This window comes from Lytechinus variegatus, chromosome 9, assembly GCF_018143015.1.
Source record: "Lytechinus variegatus isolate NC3 chromosome 9, Lvar_3.0, whole genome shotgun sequence".
In the NCBI taxonomy this organism is placed as follows: Eukaryota; Metazoa; Echinodermata; class Echinoidea; order Temnopleuroida; family Toxopneustidae; genus Lytechinus; species Lytechinus variegatus.
In genome coordinates this window covers 15404689-15424517 of record NC_054748.1, presented here as the reverse complement: position 1 = coordinate 15424517, position 19829 = coordinate 15404689, and the positions used below count along the sequence as shown (strand labels likewise).

The window sequence follows — 19829 nt, the reverse complement described above, 5'->3', positions numbered from 1 at the left end:
CTAATACCCCTTTCATAAACTCAATTAAAATGAATTAGGCGGCTAATAGCAGCATAATTTGGTCGTAAAATTGGAGGAGGACAAGAGTTATCCGCATTACTCTGATGCTGCTATTATCCGCATAATAGCGGCATCGGGATAAGATTTTGAGTTTATGAACGCATTTCCAAATAATGCGGATAATTGCCATGGTGCGGTCACAAGGTCACCCTTTTCCAACACAACCGCATCGGAGGGGGCGTGTCCAGTTGTCATGGCGATTATCCGCCTTTTTCAGGACGGGCGCTCGTAAAAATAATGCGGCTTATTTTCGGAGTTTATGAACGCAATTTTTATTGAATTATCCGCATTACTCTGAGGCGGCTAATTGGAGGATAGGTTTATGAAAAATAGTCCAGGGGTATTTTAATTCTGGTCACCGCGGTGGGGGGGGGGGGTCATGCCTCAGAACTCTCTCACGGATATCGCGATGGCGGCAAAGTACTGCATGGTGATAGGGAGTGGCGGAATCTTCGCGATTGCTTCTGTTTTAGACCCGAATCCCTCAAAAATTCACCGATAAAAGCAGACGCGAAGAGAATCATATTGGTCCAAAGACACCAAGGTGGTGTTTAATCAGTGGTCTCAGATTGTTGCTTGTGCAGAATCCACGAATTTATTAGGTGTAAGTATACCTACGGTAGCTTTAAAGTGCCATCTCCTGGCGAGATATTTTATCTTGCCACGTCGATTTATAAAAAGACACATGTCGTAATTGCGAGATAGGTTTTCGTTATTATGTAGTTTGCCAAGATGATTTGTTTATATAATTAAACTAATTTCATAAATCGTATTCTATATGAATTGATACTGCTAATTCATTCATGGAATGATAGTTTTAGCTTTGTAATCTTTGATATGTGTTGTGTTGTTTTTGTTGGTGTAAGTTGATTGATAAAATGTTGTCAAGTGATTTATTATTATTAAGCAGTTATATCAAAAGTAATGTACAAAAAAGGGAACCTTATCTACAAGCATTCTGCCTCTAAGGTTTCCTCCACTTTTCCGTTTTCATGTATACTTGTATTAATGTGTATTGTATTATGTACCTGTATTAATGTGTATTTATGTACATTTATTAATATGTATTGTTTAAGAATGCTTACTATTTATACTTATATAGTCTACGTGTGTAATGGTTGCTCAACTTAGTTATGTAAGTTAAGTTATCAAAGTTTTGTAACATAACGGATTTGTGGAAATAAAACCTAAATGAATTGAAAATATAAATTTTCTTTAGCGTTCCTATGAACAATTTTAAATCATACCATTTCCGTACAAAAAACGAACTATGTATTTTTTTAACATTTAAATATAATAATTTCTTATCAATTCTTATTTTAGTATTTGTATTTTGGGCTTCTTTTTATTTCTGTTGATTTTCGGCAGAATACGACGGCGAAATTATTTCAACCATAAATAGAATCAAATTAAATAACCTTGTTAATAAAAGTAAATTAAGAAACGCAGTTTGTGTTGACTTTGTGCATTGGATCTGTCACGCACTTGCATCATATCACGTAATTTCGTAACCGGGTGTCGCAATTTTGGCCCCAAAAATGTGCGAGACTTGAAAGTAAAAAGTCAACGAAGGGTTCCATTAAAAAAAAATCGCGCGCGGGACATTTATCGCAAAAAATAGCCTCCTCTTTGGGAGGATTGGAAAGCTGGCATGAAATTATATTTTATAAAATGTAGTGTTATGTTGTTTACGAGAGACAATCAAGCCCAAGAAGGTGATAGGGAGAGAGAGAGGGGAGAGGGGGAGGGTTGGGATGGAAAGATAGAAGAGACTGTTAGATTTTGGTGAGAAATGAGAAGGGGGAATATGCGTTTGTGGGATTGCGCGAGTGTGTGTAAAACAGTGAGAGGTGTGTGTGTGTATATAGCATTCTAGTAATCATGTGACGGGCGAGTGTATATGTAAGGTTTTTTTTTTTTTTTTTTTTTAAACAAGTGCACACCTAGTTACCAATAATGCATATAGCATTTCCATTTATTTGAAAGCAGGATAAAAGAGCATTGTAGATTAAATGCCTTGCTCAAGGGCATAGGTGCCGCGGCCGGGGATCGAACTCCCGACTTTCCATGTATAGCCAGGCGCCTTAGACCACTCGGCCACGGCACCTCCTGTTAATGCTACACAAACACACACATCCTCTCACACACACACACAATAACACACACCCACACACACGTACACACACTCGCGCACATCCTCCACACACACATTACCCCTTCCTATCTCTCTCTCGCTCTTTCAACAACACACCTCCCTCTATTCAAATCTCAACTCTTTTACAACTACCAGTACAGTCATCCATATATCGGTGACACTCTTGCTCTACCTTCTTTCCGTCACATTCTTATTTTCCGCGAAGGTATCACTCGATAAACACAGAGGAAACACTGTCATGTATAAAATAATGCTTTATTTTGATTTGAACATAATATGATGTCAAGTTTAGTATCTTTTTAAAATATTATTTTCTTCATCTTAAAAATATATCGATACACCATATGAAACATTTAGATACTTGTAGAAAAGATATAAAGTTAAAGATACATTTAAAAAGGATGGAGCATACTGCATGTCCAAAAGAGAACACATGAATATCAATAATACATACCATATATATAATGTTTAATAAAATAGAAAACTGGGTTTGAAAGCTAACAGTAGGCGTCCCTAGAAGACCACATCCTGAGCACACTCGAGATTGAACATAGCACCAGAGAGTGTAAAAAATGATAATCAAGGATGTCGTAACAACTCCACAAATTTAACATCGGGGTAAAATGATTGGAGTGTTCATTCATGTATACCAATCAAACACCCCGATAAAGATAAAAATCGATAGATCGGGTTATCGAAGTGGACCAGAGAATTACGACCTGTAATTCCTTACATTGTGTGATCTAATTGCCATCGATGAGTGAATTCCCCGATCCTCAAAACAGGTTTATATGTTGAAAGTATGCGTCTCTGATCAGAAAATACAATCAAACAATACCAAAAAGTGGCCATTCGTTTTATTCATGCAAATTAGTCATTGTTCTATAAATTTAAGCTATGTCGACAATAATTATGAAATGCATTATCGCCACTTCGACATATAGTAAAAAAATCATCTTGGCAAACTACATATCTCGCAATTATGACATGTGTCTTTTTATAAGTCGACGTGGCAAGATAAAATATCTCGCCTGGAGATGGCACTGTAAAGCTTCTTTACACCTAATAAATTCATGGAATATGCATGAGCAATACTCTGACACCACTGATTAAACACCACCTTTGTGTCCATGGACCAATATGATTCTCTTCGTGTCTGCTTTTATTGGTGAATTTTTGAGGGATTCAGGTCTAAAAGAGTAATTCATTCTTACATAATAATTCAATATTCAGCAAAATATGGAAATTTGGGTACCATGAGGACACAAAACATGATACGGTTTTACTCTAAAGCAGACTCGACAATATTAAGATAGAAAAATATAATTTCCAGCACTCTATTGAGTAATTCTACGATATTCAAATATTTTAATGCACCTTTACCCTTTTTATAATATATAAAACTATTATAGTGATCAATATACATTTTCCTGTGCGTTTTCCCATTAAAAACATATGCCGCCATAGAATATAAAATAGCGTAATATAAACACACAAAAACATGAAAGATTACAGACATATACTACATAAATTATTTTCCCTTCACACACCGTTGATGTCATAAATTTATATTGTTAAACGTGTATTTCTTATAGTTTTTCATATTTTCGATGTTAAGAGATAAACGCGAACCACACTCTCTACCACTCCATTTGCAGAATGATGTGTATTGTTCATGAATACAGGAACATTTATAAGTTACCGCGTCAGAATATTGTGTGTTTGAGTTTTATCAGACGTGTATCAATCACATATGATTATTTACGTCTGGGAACGACCATTAAGGTCACCATCCGAAAGACGTGACCAGGGCTCGAACCTCTGCATCAATTTGGAACTTCCCCACATAGCTTGGATTACAGGCGCATGCTACAACGCCCAGTTGTGGCGCCAGAATAGCTTACCAAACGATCATGAATAGAATAGCTTACCCAACGATCATGAATAGAATAGCTTGCCTAACGATAATGAATAGAATAGCTTACCCAAAGATCATGACGAAAGAGATCTATGGTTTGAATAAACTAGTTTATAATTTTATTTCCGTCAGAATTTCCCTTCCTTTGTCCCTATATTTCTTTTTTTCTCTCTTTCTTTTTCTTTCTTTCTTTGTCATTTTTCTGTTTTTCTTTATATCTATCGATCTATCTTTTTTACTTTCTTACTTTTATTCTGAGTCTAGTCGATTTTTAAAATTTTATCCCTGCGTTTAACCATATTATGTAATTTCCGGAATATATGAAACTATTATTAGTAATTGAGATTTGGAAAAAATGAAGGTGGCACGAATTTATCAAATTAACAATATGACAACATTAATCTATCTATTTTGAACATAGCAGACCATCATAATCAAATTTAAGATTGATGAGTGGTTCGACTGTATACATAATTAAGATTAAATCATTTAAATATTAAAAACAATCTCATTTAGAAAAAATCAATGGCCCTGTTTATTGAATTTGCAGTGCTACAAAAATATGTTATATCAAATACACTGACAGAAATTCATTATACCAAGAACCGTTCTTTTTCTTCAAATTCTTAATGCAAATTAGGCCTACTGAAAAGTATATGAAAATTTGTTCTTAAAACATATACTACATAATATCGTTTTGTGCCTTTTTTAAGAGGGTTAGGAAGAGAGAGAGAGAGAGAGAGAGAGAAAGAGGGAGAGGTGGATTGCGATGGAATGAAAGGGAAATGCAATGATCAAGAGATTAGTACTTATAAACAGAAAATCATTCCCTCGAAAACAATGACTAAATGGCAGGATGGAAATACCGAGAAGTCTCTGCCTTTCTTATCATGTTCTCATTTCACAAATCTTGTATCAAGATAAGTGTTAAAAGCCACCGAAATCCTGAGACCTGATTGGATGACGGCGATATACAATATGAAAAAAGTATTTTGATACTGATATCAGTCTTCAGGAAACCAGACCTAGATAGTATTGAGTTCTTAGCGTCATTCTTTCCTTTACTCTTCCTCGTTCGTAAGTTTTCCCGCCTGTTGGTTGCGCATGCGCTGTCGCCTGATGAGCCACCACCCTATGACGTAGAAAAGCACGGTGAGAACCTTGAAGATGAAGTTGACTCCGAGGTAGGCGTAACGGAACGCAGCTAGATCGTAGACGTAACACGACCCTTGCTGACCGCACTCCGTTTGCCACAATCTGCACGCGGTGTCGATCATAGCGCCGTAGATCAGCGGGGCTGGAATGGCGCCTGCAATGAGGATGAAAATAAATATTTAAAGGAAAACTATTAAAAGCAACCCACGTGTACACACAGATACCATGAATGCATATAGCATTTCCATTTTATTTGAATGTAGGATAAAAGAGCACTATTTTATTCCTTTCTAACGGGGAAAAGTTGCCGCGTAGGTTCATGGTTGCCTTGGCCGTGGATCGAACCCCGAACCTTTAAATGTCGAGGCAGACCAGTCGGCCACGGAACCTCCTGAATTGAATGGGTACATCGATACTTACATTGATTCAATACGACAAATCATGTAAATGCTTCTAAAAAGAAATAAGATGTAAAGAGTTAGTGCCACTTTTATAGTGACAGCTGAAGTGGGGTTACTCCAGAGTCCAGGGGGCCGTTTCATAAAGCTGTTCGTAAGATAAGAGCGACTTTAAGAACGACTGGTGAACCTTTCTTACGCGCTAAACCATCGCCAGTGAATATACCATTTACCACAAGAAAGAATCACCAGTCGTTCTTAAAGTCGCTCTTAACTTACGAACAGCGGCCGTTTCATAAAGCTGTTCGTAAGATAAGAGCGACTTTAAGAACGACTGGTGAACCTTTCTTACGCACTAAACCATCGCCAATGAATATACCATTTACCGCAACAAAGGATCACCAGTCGTTCTTAAAGTCGCTCTTAACTTACGAACAGCTTTATGAAACACCCACCAGCTTTATGAAACACCCACCAGAAGAAGTTACTCCACTTTGTTGGAGGGCAGTATGAAAATTCTAGGATTATTTCGATCCGGACTCAAAGCGGAGTACTCAACCAACTTTGAGAAGAGGGTTACAGAGTTAGTCTCGCGCGTAACTTCATTCATTTCCGCATGGGGGAGATTCACGCGCGGAACATATGGCGCGAATTCGCTTGGAAACCACGGAAGCGACTGCGCATACACCGCAGCAGAGCTTGCCAGTTTGAAGGGGGGGGGGGGGGGGGGGGGTTAATGTCGGTCCGCGGTACAAGCGTATCAACTCAATCCGGAGTTGACCCGGAGGAACTCCACTGCGCCTTCATTATGAAAACGGCTTATATGAGGTGTCAAAGTGTCCGCTATATCGAATGTTGAAAGCTCATTTTTTTAAGAGGTGATGGGCCTACATACCAAGTAATCTCATCATGATGGCCCGGACACCGAGAGCGATGGCCTTAGAGTCTGGATTCACGCATCTGATATGATGAAAGAAAAGAGAAACACATTGTGAAAATTTGCATTTCTTCATGATTTGGTAAGGAATCAAACTTCAATTAAAAAAAGAAATTACCCACTTGACAAATAGATCCCCTATCGGTACGAAAATTCGTACAATTTATATATTTTAATGCCGGACTTGATTATTGACAATATATTTTTACCTATTACACTGCAAAAATACCGGTGTTAATTGAACACCAGCCCTAAATCTATTTACGAAAACACCAGAGATGTGTGTTTACAAGGACTGGTGATCCGACTTGTGGTAAACAATATGCACCAAAATGTTCATTGCTGATGGTTTGGCGCGTAAGAAAGAATCACCAGTTGTTCTTAAAGTCGCTCTTAACCATCGAACAGCTTCATTATACGCTCACCAGTTAAGTGTTGAAACAATTCTAGATTCATATCAACCCGTTTTTGGTTTAACACAGACTGATGCATAGATATATCATTTCCGATATAAGTTTCGTCATATTGTTTGATCGGAATATTATATCATCAAGTCCTCTATCAGACATTCTTAGATGAGTTTCTATGTGTTCTTTTGGAGTTCTATTTACCTCATTGCAATGAGGGTTTGTGGGATCTCTTCCGCACCGGATATGACGACAACCAAGAAAGAGATGATGAGGAATGGAATAAGACTCTTGCAGTTGTTCCCGCAGGTACCGTCCACTGCCGAATAGGTACCATCTTCAGCGTCGACACATGAACAATCGCCGAATGTCTGAAATAAACCAAAGGAAATATAAAATAATACAGCGGTTAATCGTCGATAATCTCGGATTAACGCTTTTAGATTAAGAGCTCTGTGCATCAACTAAAACGGTTTGCATTAAAATTACCAATCTGGAAAATTTGCGTTACTCTTTTCGACAATAAGTTGTATCATTCTGTTTTTACTAGTAGGAGGCTAAGAGCTTGGTAAGAGTCTACTTTTGTTACCCTTGAAGCCTAGTGACCATATGTATTAGGACCAATTCGAAATGCAATCCATTGACAAGAACAGAAAGAAAGGGTACATAAATTTATTATAAAAAAAAAACGATTGGAAACGATTGTTTTAGTGCCTCTTTATTTCTAGACTGGTACGAATCTCTGTAAGAATGCAAGATTTCAACCTCTTTCTTCAAGAGGAGAAAAGGGTATCGGGGAGAGGGGGTTGATTTATTCAAAAGTTGGTTTTAGCCCCAAAAACCTTCACCTAAAAGCCACAGTGTTTGTGGTTACCTACCCCATTGTCAAATTCTTGTAGGCAACCAGCGTGGCATGCTGACACATAGGTGATGCCATCCTCTCCACACACAGGGGAATATATATCATTATTGCATCCACACTGGACATTACACGTACTAGTTCGGCTCAAGCTCGTACCAGCGCTGTGTTTGAACAAAAAAAATGGTTATCAAGATAGAATAAAATGAGAGAAGGAAAATCGGCGTATGTTAGTTCCAAATGAAGGTAATAAATCTCTTTATCAATGAATATATACCGCCTTATACGACCGTTACGGTCGTATAAGGCGGTATATATTGTTCGTGTCCAAGGACTACGGTAGTCCTTGGACACGAACGTGTTTCACTGTTTCTATAAAGCCTGTGTGTCGCGTGTTCATCAGGTTCATAATATAGATATGGTTATTGCTCATTGTATAGATGAATAGATATTGGAAATTTGCACTTTCTTTTTTTCTGGGAATGTTCAACAGACATGACATACATAAAGAATAAAGACATATCTGTTAAACACTGAATGGACCAAAGAACAATCAATAACGACAAGTATTATACATTAACAAAATTGTGATGTTTTAGGTTCATCAAAATGGGAACTAATTAGAAACTTGAAATTAAAGTTGAAACAGAACATGAAATTGAAATAAAGGTTTCCCATGTCATTCGATACATATATTTTGCATGGCAAAGAGAAAATTTCGTAAAATATATTTGAAACAAATCATTGTAAAAAAAGGGGGGGTGAAAAATGAATAAAATGGTGGGTAAATATCAAATCATTCACCTTTGGTCGGGATACTTAGTCGTTACACCAGCCGTTGGAATGGTTCGACAACCGACACCGAACGTGATTAGGAGCAGGAACATAGCGACTATGCTGAGAACCAAGGCTACCTTGCAAGACCCCTCTGCTTTTGTCTTGAATTTCTTGACAATGACGCCCCCAACGATGGATCCAAGAGCAGCGGCCGGCACGAGAACAGCGCCTGTCCAAGAAATTGTGACAAGAGTACAGGCAAACATAGAGGAAGAAAAGGAAGGGGGGATATTATTTTAGTTACCATTGGTTTCTGCGGTATATCGTGTGGTATTGTTTCTTCTGTGGTTCTTTCCTGTGGTACTGTCTGTGGTATTTTGTAGTTATTACCGTAGGGCGAAGTCTACTCCTGTTTTATGTTTTGTAGTACGTACTGTACATGCACACAACTGTTGTCTTGAGTTGCTTCATGTACACTGCAGAAACACCGGTGTTGATTTAACACCTGCCCGGTATCTATATCGGTCCACACCAGAGAAGTGTTGAAACATTTTCGATTCAAACCGATATTGGTTAAAGACTAATTGGTGTTGCTAATATGCCAAATTGGCCGGTGTTCGCCTAACGCAAAACCGATGTTGTTTCAACACCTATCCGGTGTGGACCGATATAGATAAAAGGCTGGAGTTAAATCAACACCGGCGTTTTTGCAGTGTAGTAAATCCTGTAGTTACCACAGACTTCATTCTTCAAAGTAATACGATAAACGTTCAATTATTATTTTTTATAATAGTAAACAGACAATGTTGAAGAGCATAATATGAATCAAGACTATGATTAGCGATCTACAGAGATAAGCATAACCCTATAATTAGTCAGACGCTAAAGTCTGGTATGCTCACACACAACGAATGTACTTTCCCCTTTCCCTGGGGAATTAAATGCTCAAGCAATGATTTTCAGAATCAATTGCTAAAGCGTACTATTTGCATAATACCGAATATTATGGGTCCTTTCAATGATTTTTTAATTGTTAAAATGAATAAAAGCTTCAGTTTGATCTTTATGGACAGGAATTACATTGACCCCAATTCGATCATACATACATACACCCACACACGCACCCACACACACACACACACACACATACATAAATACATACATACACACATACATACACCCACATATAAATACATACATCGTCATATGGCACTTTTCGCCTTTCCATGCAACATGGCTCACGGTGCTTTACAATATAAGACAACAAATAACAATATGTTTTGTTAATCAGTATTTTAACTAAGTTTAGGGACTTGCCTTTTATATTAAGGCCTGGTCACACCGCCCGAGCGTTGTTATAGCGGTCGTGGAGCGGTAGGGAGAGGGGGTCGAATTTCGCTCACAAAATTGTGGAAAAAAATCAAAAACAAAAATCGAAAACAAAATAAAAACAATCGAAATCGAAAATGGTGAACGGGAGCGAGCGGTGATGATTTTTTTTCTCTCCGCTCCACGACCGCTCCAACAACGCTCGGGCGGTGTGACCAGGCCTTTAGCTCTGCTTTTCTTGGCAAGTCCCTCCCTTCAGCTAATTTTATATCTTCAATATTTGTTATTGAACTGTCTGCATTATTTTGAATATGTACTTTACTTTTAATAATATTTTGTATATTTTGTTGAACGAAAATAAATAAATCTATAGATCTAAATTCTACTCTCTTAGTGCTTGCAATTTTATATATGTAAACAACTGAATGAAAATGTATGAGCAAAAACAAACGTTAATCTTTTATCAGAAAACAAAAATGAAACGAGCCTTTTCCAAAGCTTGCGTCATGCTTCAAAACTTATTTAAACGAAACCCAGGACAACTTCTTAGACATGTTAGACTATACTTTACCTGTAATGAGATTTGCATATGATGACGTCAGTCCAAACTCTGTTTCTAGGTATTTTGGAAAGAATATATTGAGTCCAATCATGGCAGCGAACTCGGTCACGAAAGCCATGTTGATGATCAAGTACAGAGGATTCTTACAGACTTCCCAGAACTTCCCCGGCATATCTTAGAGAAAAAACAGAAAAAGAAAAGAAAAGGTGTCATCGGGAAAAAACACATCGAAAGCATCCTACTTCAATTAAATCTAGCATTTACGCAATATTCAAGAAACATGTTGACAGGTTTTAATAAAACATATAGAGTGAAAATATTTGCTTTTCCTATCTATTTTGTGATCACTATACTAAGAGCATAATATGGGCTATTATATAACCTGTGGTGATTTAGGGGGTCGGGACAGGTGGCAACTTCTAGCTTACACTATTATCACTGATTGTCAATCAATTGGACATAGGAACATTAAATGTCACGTCTCAAAGTGATCTCGAATAATTCCAATAGTCTGAATATTTTTATGCGAAATCCCGGACCCAGCTTTTAAGCTATAGGCTCACATTTTAAATGTCTTAAAAAATACCTAACTGGATCTGTGTTGTATATGATTGTACATTATGATAAGAAAAAGAAAGAGGATAATAGAACAAGCGTCGTGCAGTCACTTTCAACAAAATCAGCTTTATCGCTTTATCTTTTTTCTGACGGGAATAGTCCTAACCATAAAAATGTTTGGCATCTTAATCATTATTTAAGTTAATACTATTAGTGTGACTGATATTTCATTTTAAAGTACAGTGCATTTCAGATGGACGTGGTCGCTTTTTTTATTTTTCAGACCCACAACTTGCACATCGAAATATGCATACCAGGTCTTGGTGAAATATTGAAAATCTTTCTAGCATCACGTGACGCGCTTATTTATCCCTCAACTAAAATAAAAGTGTGGATGGACGTCTTTGGAACTATTTTTCCCTTCTAAATGATGAGGTAGCTTTATACCCTTGATGCTTTTGAAAGCAGCCTTTTTCCTTGACCTTGGCTTGGCGGCATTCTCAGCGCTTTCACTTCCGGTTGACCTCCCTCGTTTGGAGTGACCCATGAAGTCATCGTGTGCCTCGTCATAATTCTTCGGCAAACTTCGTGGAAAACCGATCATGGGAATACCGGATATGACGTAGGAGACAGAGGCAATGATCAAACCTGATAGACGAAAGAAAGGTGACTTCGAAAAATAAATTCATTCTAAAATGTAGCAACCAAACAAGCGATGCGGAAACTAACAAAAAATAGATTAAAAGGCAAGTTCAACTAAGCTTAATATGAAAATAAATCTTCTTCCATTTAACATATTGAACATAGTGGCCCGTATTCTGAAATCGTGTTTAACTTAAACTCAGGTTTAAAGATGTGGTTTAAGTATGGATAGCCAATTGTTACATAAATCAATAACAGTAGAGATATCATATTTCAGCTCATTTGGCTCTCAAATCATTCATAGTTATGTAGGAAGTATAAATAGATGATTATCTTCACCATCGATGAATCAGGAAAGAGCACAGTAAAAATAAGAAACATACAACTTAATGAAAATTTTGACACTTTTGGCTTCCCATAATTTTAGCACAGAATTAGACTGTAGTTTCAGTTAAACCTGACTTCAGAATACGGGCCTATGAGTGTTGACATAATAGGAAAAAAAGAAGACGAAGACCAAGAAAAGCAAAGGAAGGAGAATGTACTGAATATAAATACTAGAAAGAAGAAGGAGTACACTGTAAAAACTGTGGTGTTAAAACTGACACCAATTGGTGTTAATAGAGGACCACACCCTGAGGTGTTAAAATAACACCCTAGAGATTGAACATAACACCAAAGAGTGTAAATGTAACAACCATAGGTGTTGTAATAACACCTATAGGTGTAAAACTAACACCACCAATTTAACACCGGTGTAAAATAACTGGTGTGGTCCTCTATGTACACCGGCTAACACCACAGTTTTTGCTGTGTAGAAAAAAAATCAACAACCAATCGGTTAGAGAAATTGGGTCTTCGTGTGTTAGGGTTTGTGTGTGAGAGAGGGAGGGAGGGGGGGGGGGGGTGCAGCGGATTGTCTCATTTCTTGGCCTGGCCCATCATCCACGAATTTTCCATGCACCGATGGACGTCTTTGCTTTACCACTGTCCCCAGGAGCCCAACAATCTTTTAAGATTTTGAAATAATTCATTCTCAAGGTTCTTGCATCATAGGTTTATTTATTTTATATATACTGTTGTCTATTTAATGTCAGTTATCCTGCCTTTTTATTTCTGTTATAATCTTTTTTTTTCTTCATCAAATAATTTCAATTACGTCTATATATTTTGATTATCATGATTATCGTTGATCTGTTTTACTCCTAAACATCGGAGATTTGTTAATCATATGTTCTGTATTGACTTTTAATAAATACATAAAAAAAATCCTAGGGAAAGGGATATGCTTATCTTAAAAAGAAAAAAAAAATCTCTAGTGTTTAGATTTAATTCGGCCTTGCAAGGAAACAAGACAAGAGCACAAAGTCAAAGAGAGTATCCGGTCACTTGACCTTAAAACCCATATAAAGAACAATGAGTTGCCAAGTAATAACAAGTAAATATCTAGGAATCTTAGAAAACAGGAAAGAGAAGATCGGAATATTGGCCTACAGTCACAAAAAAAGGATAGGTGGTATGTGTCAGAATGACAAATATTGTCAAAATCAACCAATTGGAATTTATTGGAATCTTGGTTGATAAGTGATCATTTATATAGGTCGAAAATACAGATCATAACATACATATAAATATTCACATATACCCTTACATATATAGATAATAAAAAAATTACTGTTGAAAATAGTAGAATGCCATAAAAAATAAAATCATGGATTTTTAAAGAAAACGGAATGTAGCTCTAAAAAAAAGAAAAAAAAAGAAATCAAAGTTTAGAAAATTTTAAGAAAGACTTAAAATAGCTGGAAATAATAATTGAAACCAAACTATACTTACCGAGCCACCAAGCCCCCACCCACTGCGGATCTTGGGGTCCGACTCCATAATTATCCGGATCGTCACGGTAGTAATCAACCCATTTGCGAACCGTCACTCCGCCAATGAGGAAACCGGCGATCCGGCCGAAACCGAACATACTCTGAACATATCCTGTTTCAAGAAAATTGCAGTCATACTAAATTTACAACTCACAAATAAAAATTGAAAAAAGCATATCATATTTTGGCACGTCACATACGAATTTTCGCCTTATAAAATTTGAAGAAAAAAAATGGATTAGACGTATAATTATTATTTCAATTAATTGTATTGATGGATTAAATTACCTACGATAGTGTGAGTGGCAGTAGAATAAAATACAGCTTTGAGTATCATGCATTCAATAAGACTCAGTTCAAGTAAAATATTATCATGCATGCGTTCTTGTTCCTGCTTTTCGGCATCATGGATTATAACCAGTGAATTTATACTTCTTCACGAGAACTAGTCTGCTTTATCAAGCCTTTACTTAGAAGAATAACTATACAAAACTGATAGAGGCATTTGAATGATCGCGAGCGCTGAATACGTGTGGATAAACCTGTTAACAGGAACTCTCACCACTGAATGTATGTGTGTGTGTGTGGGGGGGGGGGGAGAGTGCATTCACCCCTTAAAAAATTGATGCCTCAATCTTTTGCTTGTCCGAAAATTTTGACTTGGAACTGCTTGTTGGGAGTATTCCCCCTTGAAATATTTGGGTTTTTTTAAGATGCCCTGTTTCTCCAAATTCACTTTACCTTAGAAATGTTTATTAAGTTCTTCACTTACATAGCAAAAAATGCATTATTATGAATTCTTTCATATCTAGAACTGTATTGTTATTATGATTCTAGGAACAAGGGACTTACCAATGTGCATTGCGGACGTAGAGGTTTTCACGTTATCATCTATGTAAGACATGCCTAGCGCCATCACCGGCGTCCAACCGAGACCGACGATGATCTGCCCGCATATGATGAAGACAAAAGCAGCATGGGTTTCACCGTTATCTGTGTCCCCTTCATTCTTGGTGCAATGGTCAGTGATATTGCCAGAGCCCGCCGAGCATGTAGCGGTACTTGAGTTGCCTTTCGAGCCATCACTAAGAGGTCTGAACACAAATTGACCAAAGGAAATCAAGTTTTAAAAAGTTGGAAACGCTCGTAGTCGTAGGGTGTGACGTCATTACCTGGTCCCCATCATGGATATTGGTTCCACGCAATCTAAAAGAGCCCATGCGTGAGTATGATAGAAAAAGCGATTAACTAGGATGGGTATATCATGAAGCTGTTTGTAAGCCGCCAATTATTTTGCCCACGATTAGTGATCCTTTCTTGCGCTAAATGATATATTCTTTATGACTGACTTAGAATATAAGAACGTGTTCCAGTCGTGCGTAAGTCAAGAACTTAACGAACAGCTTTATAAAACACCCACCAGGTCCCCACCTATAATGCCTGGTCCCGGGGGGGCCACTTCCATCCACGAGTGGATACCATGCGCGACCATGGGGTCTCGAAAAGCACCCTAAACACGTAATTTCCATTTTCTGAAAATGCACCCCTTAACAAGTATTGGCGTGTGAAACCCTACCCTTAACAAGTATTGGAAACAAAACGATACTCTTATTGGTAATATTCCCTGAAATGAACCCCTAAACAAGTACAGGAATGTTTTATTGTTACGGGTCCTTCGGTCGTCGGCTTTACCTTATTTGGTTTAGTACGACCCCACCTTCTACACCTCGCGCAAATCGGACTCTAAACACGAAGTTTTGGGGCAAAAAGGACATCCTTTATAAAACATTTTAATTTTGTTTTATCATCCCCGTATATTCGACCCTAAACACGTAATTTTCCTAGCGAAATAGATACCCTTTTTTCATTATTTTTGTGTTTTTGACACCCTTATCACGTTACGTACGTAACGTGCCCTAACGTGAAAAAGACATCCTTTTTACGTGTTTTTTTGGTCGCGCATGGTATCCACTCGCCAATGTAAGTGGCCCCCCGGGTGCCTGGTGCTGTGGTGCAAGCATTTCTTTTTGGTTACATATTAGCAGTTACAAAGTAATGACGCCACCAATTATGTAGGCCCACTCGGTAAAGAAAGACCGTGTTTTCAATGTCCAACTAGGCATCGCTTTTTTCCGGATTATTTCACTTAAGATAGCGTTATTTATAGGGCCTATCCAATTATATTCTGATAGAATGTTTATGATACAGCTTCATCTAAATTCAAAATCCGAAAATATATCGACCCCTATCGGATAATTTAACCGAGTGGTCTAAGGCGCCTGGATATACATGAAAAAGTCCGGGGTTCGATCCCCGGCCGCGGCAGCTATTCCCGTGAGCAAGGCATTTAATCTACAATGCTCTTTTATCTTGCTTTCAAATAAATGGAAATGCTATGTGCATTATTGGTAACTAGGTGTGAACTTGTTAAAAAAATAAGTAAAAAAAAAAAAAAAACTTACACATAAGCGCCGAATAAGAACTGTGGTAAGAGCGCCACCACTGCTCCAATGCCCATCACCACACTCCCGAGGCCAATCCACAGCGGCCTGTTGCTCGTTGGTTTCCCTCCATAGTAGACCACAAACAGGACCAGGACCAGTGACGCTAACTCGTACATGCTGTTGATGAAACCAAGCTGAGATGATGGCAGCTTGTAACGCGTCTCCAGTGACGTCACTGCGCTACCGAATGTCCCAGAATTAAACGCATCCGACGCGACCACCATGCACAGCAGGACGCAGAAGAAGCGACCGGAAGCCAGGAACTGGAGGAAACCGGGCTTCCATGAGCAGCAAGAGTATGCATGATCGCCGTCTTCGTCACCCGTTCCGTTGACGACTAGCTGGCTGCCGTCACTTGTTTTCTTGCCTTCGTTGTTCGGCTCCTCAATAGGGACGGATACCCCGTTTTCTTCGTTCTCGGGGGCCATTCTTGTGTTATTTTCTGGTCAGATTTCAACGTTTACCTGGAAGACAGAAAAGAGAGAGAATCAGGTGTGAGACAGTCTGCCGTGAGGTTGCGCGGGCCTAATCACAACTGGCAGGCCAGAGATATTCATTCGAGCCAACCCATAGCTCATTTTTTAAAATTTGATATTGCTGATTGACAAAAAAGGATGAATATGACTGAAAATCTAACACTGATTCTAGGGTACCTACTGAACTTAATTTTTCCCCAATTAGAAAGATATGTCACCACTATGGAACTATGTTTTAACAGGCGAAAGAATTAGGGCCATTTTATTTTCTCAAGTGATGAATTTGTTGTTTGTTGTAGCTTATACGGCCCGTGTCATTCAGTAGTGAATATTTGCGCCAGCATAATTTGCGGTAATTTTATTTATAAATTTTTCTGTACTTAAATCAATTCAGTAAAAGTCAGGTACAGCGCTGCATTATTCGCGCAATTTTGGAGATTCACAACAGACTGTCATCACAAATCACTTAACCACTTCAGATGTATTTGATCCCATCAGGTGTAGTCTTCATAAATGCTGATTTATTTTTAAAATGAGCCGGTCGCGGTACCCTTTTCTGGTCAGATATGGAATGTCAGACATTTATCCTATCCACTGGTAGTAACCATTCAACCCTCGAATTTCCTCCTTATTTTTATGAATTCTCATTAAGTGCCACTTTATCACACGAGTCTATGGGAAAAGAATTAGGCCTGTGATGCCGTGGTCATAATTAGCCTGTCATACACAGGTAACATGAAAACTGCTTCTGCGCATGCGGATGCGCAACCCTACCGCACTCCAACTCCCTGATTTTTGTGGCACTCTTCTGAAAAAAAAATCACCTGTTTTGGTGACATAAGATATTGATCTCTTAATAAAAAATAAAAGGTAATCATAATTCCTTGACGGAATAATTTTCTCATCGGGTATAGGGGATATTAATTTAAAGGAGAATGAAACCATTGAAACAAGATAGCTTGTGTGAAAACAGAAAAATCAAAGAAAACAGATCAATGAAAGTTTGAGAAAAATCGGACAAATAATGAGAAAGATATGAGTATTTGAATATTGCAATCACTAATGCTATGGAGATAGCAAATTGGCAATGCGACAAAGATGTGTGATGTCACTTGTGAACAACTCTCCCATTACTTTAGTATATATTTCACTAGAATTGCCTCTTTTATCACATCTATCCATAAATAATGTGTTCTGTTTACATGAGGGCATGTAATACATATTTTTTAAGAATACATCATGGATAAAGAGTTTGTATCATCATAACAAAAAGCAAAAAGGGACATTTTGAGGGTATTTTATAGTCCACCAAAGGGAAAGTTGTTCATCAGTGACATCACACATCCTTGTCGCATTGCCAATGTGAGGATCACCATAGCATTAGTGATTGCAATATTCAACTGCTCATAACTTTCTCACTATTTGTCCAATTTTTCTTTCTTATTCTTTGATTTTTCTGTTTCTACACAAGCCCATTTGTTCCAAAGGTTTCATTCTCCTTTAAGAGTAATGAAAAATGAGGAGGCCGGACATGACCTATGGGACAAAAATTCTTTAAAGAAAAGGTGGGAACAAGAAAGCAAAGTCTGTCACCCTTTTGATATAGAAATCTATTTTTGGGGGTGGGGGAGGGGGTCAAAGGCCCTCGAGACCCCTATCTGTATATCAGTGGATTATATAAATTTGCGAGTAAACATTCAAGCGTGCTTGTTTGATAAAAGTCGCCAGACCCATATATACTTATTTCATGCCTAGGACCTGAACGATGAAATCTAAATATGAACATAAACAAGAGGAAGCAAGAACGATTGAGAAGCAACACACGCAATAAAAATGTTTACCTCATATGGGGTTAAAACCTTGACGGCACGTGAATGTTTGTTAAGTAAAATGATACCAAATACTGTGTAAATTTTCATACAATGTTGCATTGGAATTTACTGATGAGACATACGTTTTGCGTAACGTGGGACAACACCTTACACAACAAACACGTCTGTCCCCTTTTCACGAAATATTGGGTAAATACTCTTCCTTTTCTCTACTGAAGCGTTTTAACCTCTTCATTCCACCCTAGTCCCTCATCTTTCCGTTCCGTTGGGAATGAGTAATGATTGTCTCATTCATAAACCTTTTATTGCGTAACATGAGGCCTTCGGACTAAATATCAACGCTAATATCTAATCACCCCTTTTTATTGAACGCATGCATTTTATGTAAGTTCCAGCCTTCGTTTACTGCACTATATAATTGCAGTCCTTACAGATAAAGTACTGTTGGAGGCTGCGTAACTGATGAACATATAGAATGAATGGCAGAGATTCTAAAATATCATTCTGGTGATAAAAAACATCCTTTTCCAACAACTAAGAATTCATATTGCAAGTGATAAATGTCTGTAAAAGAATATTAGTTCGTTATTGTAATTGTTTATATATTCGTCAAATAAATTCCGTGTATGTAAAATAGACACTTTCACGGGAAGTATTCATAACAAGTCCAATGCCTTTGAGAAGTAATAGGGCAATATTCCAGGAAATTCAATATTTCCTCAAAGCCTCATGCACAATATAAGCGAAATGCCTATAATACACAGACGTCGAACCAAAGACATTTTAAACAGGTTGCAAATAACATTGGATTTACAATTACCCTTTTGTATCAACATATATATATATATATACACCCCCACACACGCATGCTCGCACCTTGCGCCCACACCCACACACTTTAACACAGACAACATCGTATGTACAAGCAAACACTAACTGTAATGTATACACGTATACGATATGATTATGATGGAAATGAGTGTTTCATCCAGTCTCCCTTTCCTGATGTTCGAGAATTTTCTTTTAGCCTCTCCCCCACCTTTTTTAAAAGGAGTAAGAAACTTTTGTAACATATCCAAGAAGAAATACACCGATTAACATGATTAAGCTCAGGTTTCGTAAAAACGGCAATCAGTTATCTCATACCATTATAACTACCAAAGTGTGTAATTTAGTACCATTTCACATGTGGATATCAAATCTTTTTTTATCTGAATACTGTTATTTGCTATCGACAAAAATCAGTGTGTGTCTTTCCTCTTATCAAACAGTACACACAATTACATACACAAAATGTCATGCACAGCTTATCATCGTATAACAGGATAGGCCTATATATATTGCCTTTGGAGTGGGGCTGCTCCTGTAGAAAACCCCTTTTTT

The 19829-nt window shown here is 37.7% G+C and overlaps 1 protein-coding gene across 1 annotated transcript in view; it reads right to left on the bottom strand.

Annotated features, from left to right (window-relative positions):
• Window positions 1-2453: 2453 nt before the first annotated feature.
• The window catches only part of LOC121421049 (solute carrier organic anion transporter family member 2A1-like), a 40914-nt gene continuing 23538 nt past the window's right edge, over window positions 2454-19829 (bottom strand). Inside the window, exons 2-11 of the mRNA XM_041615648.1 lie at window positions 16097-16602; window positions 14487-14728; window positions 13594-13746; window positions 11563-11763; window positions 10567-10731; window positions 8694-8895; window positions 7909-8053; window positions 7235-7401; window positions 6582-6646; window positions 2454-5442 (exon numbers count right to left, since the gene is read on the bottom strand). Coding sequence (XP_041471582.1) covers window positions 5195-5442; window positions 6582-6646; window positions 7235-7401; window positions 7909-8053; window positions 8694-8895; window positions 10567-10731; window positions 11563-11763; window positions 13594-13746; window positions 14487-14728; window positions 16097-16566 — 2058 coding nt within the window. The 5' untranslated portion in view covers window positions 16567-16602 and the 3' untranslated portion in view covers window positions 2454-5194. The remainder of the gene's footprint in view (window positions 5443-6581; window positions 6647-7234; window positions 7402-7908; window positions 8054-8693; window positions 8896-10566; window positions 10732-11562; window positions 11764-13593; window positions 13747-14486; window positions 14729-16096; window positions 16603-19829) is intronic.